General features: G+C 46.6%; 1 protein-coding gene across 1 annotated transcript; it reads right to left on the bottom strand.

Moving 5' to 3' along the window:
* Positions 1-372: 372 nt before the first annotated feature.
* On the bottom strand, positions 373-2892 carry LOC146170827 (uncharacterized). Its single transcript, XM_084586750.1, has 3 exons — positions 2413-2892; positions 1906-2113; positions 373-893 (listed from the first exon to the last, which is right to left on the bottom strand). The coding sequence occupies exons 1-3, from the start codon at positions 2890-2892 to the stop codon at positions 502-504; spliced, it is 1080 nt and encodes a 359-aa protein (XP_084442876.1). The 3' UTR covers positions 373-501.
* Positions 2893-11439: the final 8547 nt, after the last annotated feature.

Here is an 11439-nt window from a genome sequence, read left to right as displayed (position 1 = left end):
ACACTAAACACACAGCACAACAGAACACAAAGTCAAATGCAAACTGCAGCACAGGGTGCTAAATGATATGCCACAGTAAAAGAAACTTCCATAACAAGTTTGATTTTGAAAAGAATCTCAACACAGCCAATCCTATTTTGATGTTATTTTGAGAGCATCCACACACTTCTAGAACAATGGAGCAAACCCCAGTGGCAGTGCTGACATGCATACTGAGAATACTGCCTAAAGCACAAGGAAAAGCTCTAGCTAGGTTTGACCTTAATGATAACTTTGTGTAACAAGTCTCATCAGAAGATCAAATTCTCTCAAAATTTCAATGGGCATTATTAAGCATGCGATTAGTTGAAACAGTGGACAGTTGAACTCGTGGACTGATGGTGTATGCTTCCAACAGCTCTTACACCCTCCAGCATTAATGCTCCAATTGAAATGAAACCACTTGCGGTCACGTTTGCAAACAAAAGATCTCATGTAATATGCTGATGGAACTGCAAGTGCTCAAGTAGCTGGCTTTAAATACTCCTGCAGAGTTGGCGGGCGCAAACCAAAGAACATACTGACTTGGCTGCCATACAAACATGTGTGGCAGTTGGCAAGTATGGTTGCCACCTTATACATTTGAGGAACATTCTGAAGTAACAACTTCTGATTTTTCTTGTAATCCAAGAATGCGAAAAGATTGACAGTTTTCCCAAACCCCCACTCAACGGCTTGACGAACAGTGCTCATGGAACTGTTAAACAGCTGTTGTTCTCGGCTGAGTGCAGCACCTGCATATGGCCGCATAAGGAGGGGACGCAGAGGGTAGGCTGGGTCCCCATAGATTGTGAAGGTCGAACCTTGGACGAGATCCAACAGCTTTTCATAAAGCCAACTGTCACGCAGGATACCTGCAAAATACAAAACAGTACTGAGTAATCACAGCGTTTGAACAACAAATGGGGGAAATGTTGAAGCAAAGTGCACAGATTTGATTTTCATTGGGCGAGCTCGAGCCACGAGAAAAAACATTCTGCTAGAACATTTGTTTGCTGTCACCAACGTAGGTGCCTAATAAAAACAACATTCTGCAGGAGGCTCCTGTTTTGTAGTAATGAACATGTAGCACTTGCTGCTGTTGCACATAAGCAAGCAAAAATATAAGGTTTGGTTCGGTCTATCAGGTTGAATGTCCCAAAGCAACTCGGGCTGTGAGAGACGTTGTACTGCTTTTGCGATGGTATGGTCTTGTTAATGACAAAAGGAATCTTTGCATAACCTGGCATGATGCCCTCTAACTGATATACATTCAACAATATACCAGCTTTAATATACAATGAACAAATTTTTTCGTGACTTCTGCAGTCCTGCTTTGTTAATACAACCCTCGTTATTATAGACTACTTAAATTATGGACAGTTTTTCTGGGGACCAAACTTTTTCATTGTATTTATGCCTCGTTAATATTGGAAACTCATCTGGACAATGGAAGAGGAAAATGCACATGTGCTGATTGGGGCCATGTATTTTTTGCCGTTACCATGGATAGGCGTGTGAACAAAAACTCTACTGCCCCAACCAGACGTCCAACTTTATGCATTTTAAGTGTAGGACACTACATGAATATAACGAACAAGTGCAGATGGCTGCGTGATGGCACTCTTGTTTCGTGGTTTCATTATTTGGAGTGAATGGCTATGATGACAACTCACTCTGCAGCTTGTGCCGCGTAGAAAGCTGCATTCAGTAGTTTTTAGCCAACTGAATGCTGAAATGTAGCAGTGGTATAGTAGAAGTTCAGCCATTAATCCATGACAGGTCATCACGTGCACCATAACCACTTTTTGCTTCAAGCTTTGATATACCTGGCATCTGAGTATATATAAATTTATTATGTCGAAAACTTGGATCCGCTTCACTCACCAGCATCATGCCTGTGCCCAGGGTAAGGTCCATCCAGGTCGCACACAATGCCATTTGCACACATAATGGCCGGATATTTAACGACATGCAGTCGTTTATGACCAGAAAAATAGATTTTCTGATTTGTGGTAGGCCTGCAGATGGGTCTAGCAGTGCCATCCACAAACCCCCAACAGTTGGTGAGAGGGGCACCTCTGCGATGAACTGCCTGCAATGAAAATAGAAAATTCAATTTTTTTTGTGTGTGTATGTACCTACATGAGAAACGCTTCCGTGCCATCACTGGTATGCAACATTCCGAAAACATTTCTTTCGGGCTATCGTGCGAGTTGTCAGTAAAGTAATAATTGGTTCCGTTACGATTTGAGACACAGTGTGCACTGAACCCCTATTTATCAGCAGACACTCTCTGCTATTATGCAGTTGTCTGCGATATCAAAAAGCAGCCAAAACATTTTTTTTTATTGGGCTGCGGAATGAAACTCGTCTTGCTTGACGTGCACGCACCTCAGAAAAACGAGCCAAGTCAGCCGGTTGCAGCCAGTCGTGCCTCCTCAGGTCCAGAAGATGACCGAAGGTGGTCTCAATGTGGCCGAATAGGGAGGACACAATGCTTGACATTGCCGAGCAATGCCGGCCGAAGATGGGCTCTAAGCCCCACCATCGATTCGGGTACGCCAACCGGCGTAGACCCATGAGCAACGCTTCTTTACCAGACACCTTGACGCCTTGGCTACTGAGGATGGTATCGGGCACAAGCAGCGATGTCTTCAGTGCGCCAAAATGCTCCTTGTCGAAACGGAACATCCGCCGAAACGACTCTTCGTCCAGGCAATTCACGTCCAGAAATCCGTTGTACGAAGCATAGCGTCGCGGCGCGGGCTCCCGGTACCGAATAAAAAGGTCCTCTAAATCATTCCAGCTGAGGTCCAGATAGGGTAGCTGGTCGCAAAGTAAATCTGCCTGTAATCGCCTAAACTTGGGCATCGTTTTAAAGCCACAAGAAAGTCTGCTTATAGAAGAAGGCGAACGCACAGACTTGCACAGACCAGACGAACGCAAGAAACGAGAAACGGCTAGCGGCGATTCCCAGCGTGGATAGTCTCGGCCTATTGCGACTCGGTTTAAAAATTCAAAAGGAAAAATGTATTACTTTGCACATGTATTTGAGCTTTATATGTAACTTAATATGATTTACTTAGTGTTTATTAATGTAATGAAAACAGAGCAGCATGCATATCAAGGTATTTTTTCTGCAAGTTTTTCTTTTAAGCCACCATGGCGCTGCATGCGCGCAATGCTAAGTGACCGCTATAACCGCTATTCAAAAAGCAGAGGAAGAGGACGCGTTCCCCTAACGCTATACACGTACAGATAGGGTCCCCCTATTCTCGTTCCCCCTATTCTAAAACTCTCTGATATCTGTATCCGGACTGAGGCTGGACGCAAGGTCCTGGTGGGCGTCCCGGTGTTTGCGGACTTGCCTGCTGACCTCATCTTGGGTGCTAACTACCTCATGTCCGGGGACGTGGCTCTGTCAATCGAAAACGGCGAAGCGCAGCTCCGCTCGTGCCGTACCGACCCTTGCCCGCCCATGGACGAGCATCCTGAAGGTGAGGCTAACTCCATGCAACCCCAACAGGAAGCGGTACATCACCCGAAGAAAGGCTACATTTCCATAGAGTGGTTGAGAGGAACAGTGAAGTGGTTTAACCTGATCGGCGGCTACGGCTTCATCAACCGCACCGCGGCACTGGCGAGGACATTTTTGTCCACCGCACCGCGTTACAGCACTCCCGTAAACTCCGCCGCATCCGGAAAGGACAGGAAGTTGAATACGAAGTAATTCCAGGAGAAAAAGGCCTCACTGCGGCCAATGTCAGTGTGCTCGATGTGAAGAGCGCGCAGAAACGTCTCGAGTTCGCCGGAAGGAACGAGCCCACACCGACCGGCATACTCAGACAAGCTGTGCACGGCACGATGCTTCCGATGAAAGCGGTGACAGCAGCAACAAGTATTGCGGCGAAGCTTTAAATTTTGTCACCACTGCGGATGCTTCACGAGGGTCCCGCAATGAGTCCCGCACAGAGAGCAATGCGCCAATCGCTGAACCAGACAATAGGCAAATATTATTGGTGCGAATATCATCATGGGAGGACAGCCCGAAAAAAAACGCCATGTGCAGCAGATGCGATGTCAGCGATATGGTGGCGCTCCATTGAAGGACGAGCGCAGTCGTGGCCGAGTGTAATTTACTAGGCGACAACGAAGTGAACAGTGCAGGAGCGAAGGAGAAGACGACAATGGATAGAGAATAAAGCAGGGCGTTCGAAAGAACGGCCGTGTCTCTGCTTGTCCTAATTCACAATATATACATGACCACCCCTTTGGGAAGTGCAGGTACCAGCAGAGACCAGATTAAAATGTTTGCAAGTTCCTCTCCTGGAGGAGCAAAGTGACAGTCACTGTCCTGCACTCAATTGACGTTGTATGCAGCCAAATGTGAAGGTCCTGTTGTTCGATGAGCCAAGAGTTACTTAAAAGGAGGTCTTTGCATGTCGTTGACCACAGAGTGTGCAGAAAGGGTGGCCACGTGCAGCCAAGGCACAGACACCTGCAGAAGAAAGGGTAAAAAAAAGAATATAAGTACCACTTTTAAGAATGACATTAAACATGTGCCCAAGCCCAATTAGCCATTGAAGAAAGGTATGGATCACAAAATCTGCAATGACTTAACAGTGCAAGCAGTTGATGTGCAGCAACTATAGTGATACTGAGGCCTCTAGGTTATTTCAGCAGGCTGTGGCCATAATAAACTTGGTAAATGTGCCTCCCCACAGTCAGTTTGTGTCTTTGCCTTTCTGTACGACGCGTCCTCCTGACACTTCTGGCCACGAATACATAGAAAGACCCTGCCTTATAATGCACAAATGCATTAGAATGCCTTTATAACAGAACTTTCTGAACCTCCAGAATCCTTTGTTATACATGTCTCTTCAATGCAATGTTTGCACACCATACTGGCTGCTATAGAACTTTGCAACGAGGGCCTTGCTTGCTGGGCTGTTGTATGCGCCTGACATCAATATGGTGGAAGCCGCAGCAGAACCGGTTTGCAACACAGCCTAGAGAGATGTTTTGACCTCCTCCTCGCCCGATGCAAAGGTCTACACATCAAGGTAAAGCACGTTCAGCAAAACAAGACCTTTATATAATATAGACAAACGATAACTAACGAAAAGAGGCACCAGTTGTCTTCTCAACTTCTTTTTCCCAATAGGATGTGCGCCAATACTGCCTATGTTGCCAAAAATACTGTATCTCAATATAGAGAGAAGGAAGTGCCAGCAAGTAGTCGGTGAAGTTGACGTCATTTTGCCAGCTGCGAATGGATCAGTGCAAAATGGCTCACTGCAACTATCACATTCATTGCAATGATGCGCTTGTTGGCAAAAGAGTTTTCCAGCGTTGGTTTCCAGCTCAGTACAATTTCCTAGAGCTCACTACATAGTGCTGCTGCCAGAGATTGTGGTACCTAGTTATGCTTTAACCATAGCGCCTTTTATCAGAATATTCAGTCATTTGGCATAATGTGCATTGTTTCTTCTTTCTTTAAGTAGATGTAGTGGTTACTATAGCTACTGCAGAGTTTGGATTCTCCAATGCAGTCTCTGCTGTGGTGTCCACCAACACTCCCTACACGCACCAGAAATCAACAGTAGCTCTGCTATGTGCGTTGATCTAACGCAAGAAACAAGCCCGGGATGCTTGAATTCCTTCTTTGTACAGGCGAACTTATTGAATGGTGTTCTTCAGGCGTTCACATACTAAAGGTAGGACTTCGGCAAGGCAGTACAAGTTGTTTCATTATCGAGGCATTCATTACGAGGCATTGAGATGTACAAACCAGCCACGATTCCTAATGTGGTGCCTCCCCCCACGTTTTCCTGAATCGTGCATGTGGCTCTCTTCACCTGTTCCCATCAAGTGACAGCAATTTAAGGGGAGGGCAAATTGAACGTAGCCTGTACCAACATATCACTGCATTCTAGAAAATGAGAGACGGTCTTTCTTCAAAACAGCTTTCACGCAGGCTACAGAATTGGTCAAAATACAGGTATGCCACCTGCAGCTGCATTTATACTAAAATTGTCGTGACACAACAGGTAGTTTATTTGAGGCAGATTAATGACACAAGGCTACAGAACTACTCATTGCACAATGGTTCGTTGGTTGGTTGGTGGGGTTTAACGTCCCAAAGTCACTCAGGCTGTGAGAGACGACGTAGTAGAGAGCTCTGGACCATCCGGGGTTCTTCAATGTGCACTAGCATCGCACAGCACACAGGCACCTAGCTATTCAGCCCCAATGAGTAGTGGCTGCCGTGTTCGGGATTTGATACCACATCCTTGGGCACAGCAGTCGAGCTCACTAACCACTGCGGCAGGGCACATGTTACAAAATGGCCATGACTGTGTTCCTTCTCATTATGTGTGAATAAAGTGGCAAACGAAAATAAATGGCACACCATATAGTTTCCCCCGGCAGTGAATGCATCTTTTGCTGACAAACCAACATCAAATGTGCACCCCCCCTCCCTCCCCTCACCTTTTTTTACTGTTCCAAGAACTAATCTGCGAAAGAGTAGCCCTTAGTGTTGATTTGTGGTACAGTGGGGTTGCTATTATTGTTTGAAAGCAAGTCAAATAAAAAAATGATAATCTGTGCTTGACATGAGGAATAATTTAAAAAAGAAAAGGAATTCTGGGTCCTCAAACACACATCCTTGCGTGACCATCGCGAAATGCTTCGTGCCTGAGAGAAAACTGGATACAGGGAGCGAAATGACGGGGGGGGGGGGGGGGAAGGCAACACTGACGTCTAAAAAAAAAAGCTCGCACCACCAAAGTAGCAATGCTTTATTTTAGCTCAATGCCTTTTTTAGACGCGCTATGAAAGCTCCGCCGGGATGGCGCAGCGGTTACGGCGCTCGAGGCGGGATCGAACCCCGGCCTCGGTGGCTGCGTTTCGATGGAGGCGAAAAGCTAGGCGCCCGTGTGCTGTGCGATGTCAGCGCGCGTTAAAGAACCCCGGGTGGTCAAAATTTTCTGAGTCCTCCACTACGGCGTCTCTCATAGCCTGAGCCGCTTTGGGACGTTAAACCCACAAACCAAACCAGACGCGTCATAAAAATGTTGCAAATTTCTGGCGTCGGCGCTCCTGAAACAACCTCATTGCACTTATCGTTGTTATAATCATCGCCGTGATCGTGCATCGCACGAGCGTGGTGCACTACACACAGGAAATGGAACATACAATGTAGTAGCCACTGAAGATATACAACGTAGTAGCTACTGAAAAGTGAGTAGCTTGGCTTGTCTTGGCAGTTTGCAAGGCCGCGGATGCTGCTGCTGTTTCACAATAAAGTTCACCTATGAATGCTGTGCAAAACGAAAAAAAAACGCATTTACCGGAAGCACTAGCAAAATTCTTGTGCAAAACCCTGCGTCTTATAGACCTTTTCAAAAACGGATGAAGGGTACTGCCATATTGTGCAGCAGGCTGCTCTCGTAGCCAATCAAAGCGGTTTCTCCGAGGGTCAGGAAAGGGTCTATCCATTGATAAATTTTGTTAACCGCAACAATACTGTCAAGCCTACCCCCATGTAAAACCCCGCACTCCTGGGGTCTTTGAGGTATTGGAAATAAATAAATAAGTACACCGGAAAATGTGGTAATGACAGGTGATTGGTGGTTTACCAAGCGTTATTTACCCATCCTTCAAAAGCGGCTGCCTGTGCGTAAGCTCACTTAAACCGGCTGATTTTAATAATCGCAGCGCACTCGGCCGACAAAGCTAGCAACCTGGCACTATTAAGTACCTCTAACTAAAGCCAGAAACAGTCGGCAGGTGTTAATTGATCTGAAAACCATAGTGGAAACAATAATAATACAAAGCTCTCGTATGCTTGTCGCCTCTTCGTCTTTCTTTTCCTTGAGTTGCTACTTTGGAACGGGTCAAAAACTATCCAATATCACATTCCATTATTTACTTGCGGCAATGACATATTTAACATCACGTGCTAAAAGCACGTTGCCTTTAGCACATAAAAAACGGCGAGTCGGTTGCAGGCAAGCTTCGTACAACCGACTCGCTTGCCGTTTCTCATGCGCCAGCCTTCCAATCAGTCTGCGAAACATGACTGATTAGTAGTGCAGCTACACGATACGAATAAAGCTGAAACTGACGCAAAGCAGACATTTATTTGGTTTTGCGCCATATTGCTATCCCAGCTTCGCGTCTGCTTCTTATACAACTTGCCTGGGAAGCGGCGAAATTTCACTGCGGTTCCTGGTTTTTCGTTTTGCGCAAACTTGTTGCATTTCACAACACAGCTTACTACTTTCCGCGAAGACGGAGGAACAGATGACACAGCGAAAGCTTCAATAATACCCTCAATGCACGTTTCGACCTGCTAAACGCGTGGCCGCACCTGGCTGCCTAAACTCCGCTCCAGCTGTCAGAGGTGACATGCGGCGCTGCCACGGGCAACTTCCGCGAAGGAACCACGCCTCTCGCCAATAACAGAAAAAAAAAGGCTACGTCGAATTACGTGAGTTTACTGTTTTCCCTCTGGTTTCGTCTGAGTAACGGATCTACAAACACCCGGTCTGAATTGGCTTTGGGGGCCGGCATGCCTATCGCAACTAATGCCGCGCGCTTGATATAATACGGATGAATTTGCTGGTTCACTTGTTAGAACTAAGCTGGAATAAGCTCTCTGCAGCGTCATTTCCGAGGCGCCTGAACGCGCCCGTTTCGTTCGTTGAAAACATATTTCACAATAACGTTATTTGCGCGATAGTGTATGCAGTCGAACAGAGGAAAAGGCGTCGCCGTAATTCCAAGCTTGGCATTGTTTTAAACGTGTCGGGAGAAACAAGTACGAGATACCATGTAACTGTGGCGCAACCGTTCGTGTGTGTGTGTGTGTGTGTGTGTGTGTGTGTGTGTGTGTGTGTGTGTGTGTGTGTGTGTGTGTGTGTGTGTGTGTGTGTGTGTGTGTGTGTGTGTGTGTGTGTGCGTGTGCGTGTGCGTGTGCGTGTGTGTGTGTGTATGTGTGTGTGTGTGTGTGTGTGTGTGTGTGTGTGTGTGTGTGTGTGTGTGTGTGTGTGTGTGTGTGTGTGTGTGTGTGTGTGTGTGTGTGTGTGTGTGTGTGTGTGTGTGTGTGTGTGTGTGTGTGTGTGTGTGTGTGTGTGTGTGTGTGTGTGTGTGTGTGTGTGTGTGTGTGTGTGTGTGTGTGTGTGTGTGTGTGTGTGTGTGTGTGTGTGTGTGTGTGTGTGTGTGTGTGTGTGTGTGTGTGTGTGTGTGTGTGTGTGTGTGTGTGTGTGTGTGTGTGTGTGTGTGTGTGTGTGCACTGTTCACAGTGGTGTCTCTCTTCCCATTTAGCGCCCGTTTGCGATAGGGATTCGCGCCGACGACAAATGTACAGGACGAGAGTAGAAAACTGGGCAAGTTGGTAAGTATTCATCTTGTGGCACCACAGGGACGAGGACAGATACGGAGAAAGACAGAAAAAGAATATCTGTCCTCGTTCCTGTGGTGCCACAACAAGATGAAATGTACAGGGTCGTCAACTTCTAGCTATAACACGGTCACGGCTTTGCAAACCAACATTGCGTCAAACTCAGGCGCGTCTCAAAGCGAAGCGATAATCAAGCACAAAAGGTCCTAAAGGTGAGGCTTCGCGTGGCATGCCACTTAACTTTATTGCGTGGCCGAGACGGACGCAGTGGAACCTCTGAAGGAGGTGACCTTGTTATAGTTAGAAGTGGACGACCCTGTACCTCCGATTGTATGCTGCTAATAGTAGCAAGGATGTACCCGAGAACCGAGACAGATACAGCGCCTTACTTTCCCCCAAACCAAACCAAATAAAGACTGCATATTTTGGCAGCGTAAAATTAAAGACAGGACTAAAGGAGAAAGACAAGGGACAAACGCTTTCTCCTTTAGTCCTGTCTTTAATTTTACGCTGCCAAAATATGCACTCTACTTATCAAGACCAACTAGCCCGTCTTTCTACGTCAAATAAAGACATTTGACACTTCGCCAAGCTCTATGCCAGCCTCTCAATGCGAAACAGCCAAGTAAAATCATACCAAATAGTGCTTTTTCGCTGATAATTCTCGCTCCACAGAAAAAACGCCGTTGCGATGACCTGACATCGCGCCAACAGTCGCCAAGAAACCACTGTTTCTCTCCCCTCGACACCTTCAGAAAATTTAACTGACCCCAAGCAAATATTAAAACTGTAACAAAATTAGTCTTATGAGGTGAAAATTAAAAATTACTGCAGGGCTCGAGCGCCACACCACCGGAACCAATACGAGTATGTTTCACACAACTCCGGCTGGCTGTGGTGCACCGCACGGAAAAACGATTATGCCGGTTCACGGTATCTGTGTCACCGGCTCCTGTCCCTAGATGATGGAAGAGCATACGTTGCCGAAGAGATAAAGCGTCCAAGCCTGCGAAATACAATAAACCAGATTTTGATCTTTTTTTATGAAGGCACGCACTGTCAGCAACGCGCATTTTCACAACCGTCATAACGCCCTGTCGCTTCGCCGTGGCTAGATACACGCAGCAGACGACCTCGTTGAATCATCACGTTTTCTTTTTTTTTTTTAAACACTTTCTCAGAAGAATATGTTGAACATATCGCGCGGAAAACAAATTCAGAGCAAGCCTCTGACAGTGCTCTACAACTCCCCGTATTATACATGGGGTCTGCTGGCAATACTGAGAAAGTTGAACAATTAAAGAAAATAATTAAGAGAAAGTAAAAAAATATCTAGGATCACTAGGCTACCGCCGCTATCGTGCATTCGGTTCAGGGCCGAAGTTCCTTGGTTGAAGGTGAGTGGGACGACCTGTATAATTTACACCTTTCGGCCTAAGGTCAGTTTACTTAGCCGTTGTGAACTGGATGACATTGAAATAGCACTGAGATTTACACAACTTCCAAATCTCATGCTTCGCGAAAGAAGATGGTGACAAGGGTACGGAGGGAAACGAGCGCGCACACGTTTCGACCCGAGCATTTCCTAAACGGTATCTTTCCCTCATCCTCTACTAATTCGGTCCCCTCCACGCGACTCGCGGTGTATTCATACTCCAGCACCTGAGACTTGAGAGACAAACGTTCCCTTTAAACGCTTAAACTTCAGAACGGTGCCATTTCACACGGCTCCAGTGATATGCACCTGTGCACATAAACTACACACTATCGAGCTGTGATCATTTCCGGAACAGTGAAAATTCTGCGAGGAAAAGCGGACCTATTTCATCAAATATGGGCTTGCCAGTAAATGCGGCAGCCAACGTGAGAGGCAGCTCTTTCCAGCTAGGACCTCGAGGAGCAACGACCACTCGTGGAGCGGACAGGGGCAGCAGGTTTCGCCAAAAGAGTACTGGACTGAGGGACCTGGCCACCCATTCTCTCCTTCCCTAAACCTCTTGGTGGGAATG

Source organism: Amblyomma maculatum, unplaced genomic scaffold (genome assembly GCF_055883805.1).
Source record: "Amblyomma maculatum isolate TAMU_Amacu unplaced genomic scaffold, ASM5588380v1 scaffold_38, whole genome shotgun sequence".
Lineage (NCBI taxonomy): Eukaryota > Metazoa > Arthropoda > Arachnida > Ixodida > Ixodidae > Amblyomma > Amblyomma maculatum.
This window is presented reverse-complemented; position numbering and strand designations above follow the sequence as displayed.

Excerpts from the sequence above, each read along its gene's own strand:
- LOC146170827 (XM_084586750.1), bottom strand. The coding sequence starts at position 2,892 with ATGCCCAAGTTTAGGCGATTACAGGCAGATTTACTTTGCGACCAGCTA. Across the intron at positions 2,114-2,412 it reads ACTTGGCTCGTTTTTCTGAG|GCAGTTCATCGCAGAGGTGC; the intron begins GTGCGTGCACGT and ends TTTTCATTGCAG. Across the intron at positions 894-1,905 it reads TGGGCACAGGCATGATGCTG|GTATCCTGCGTGACAGTTGG; the intron begins GTGAGTGAAGCG and ends TGTATTTTGCAG.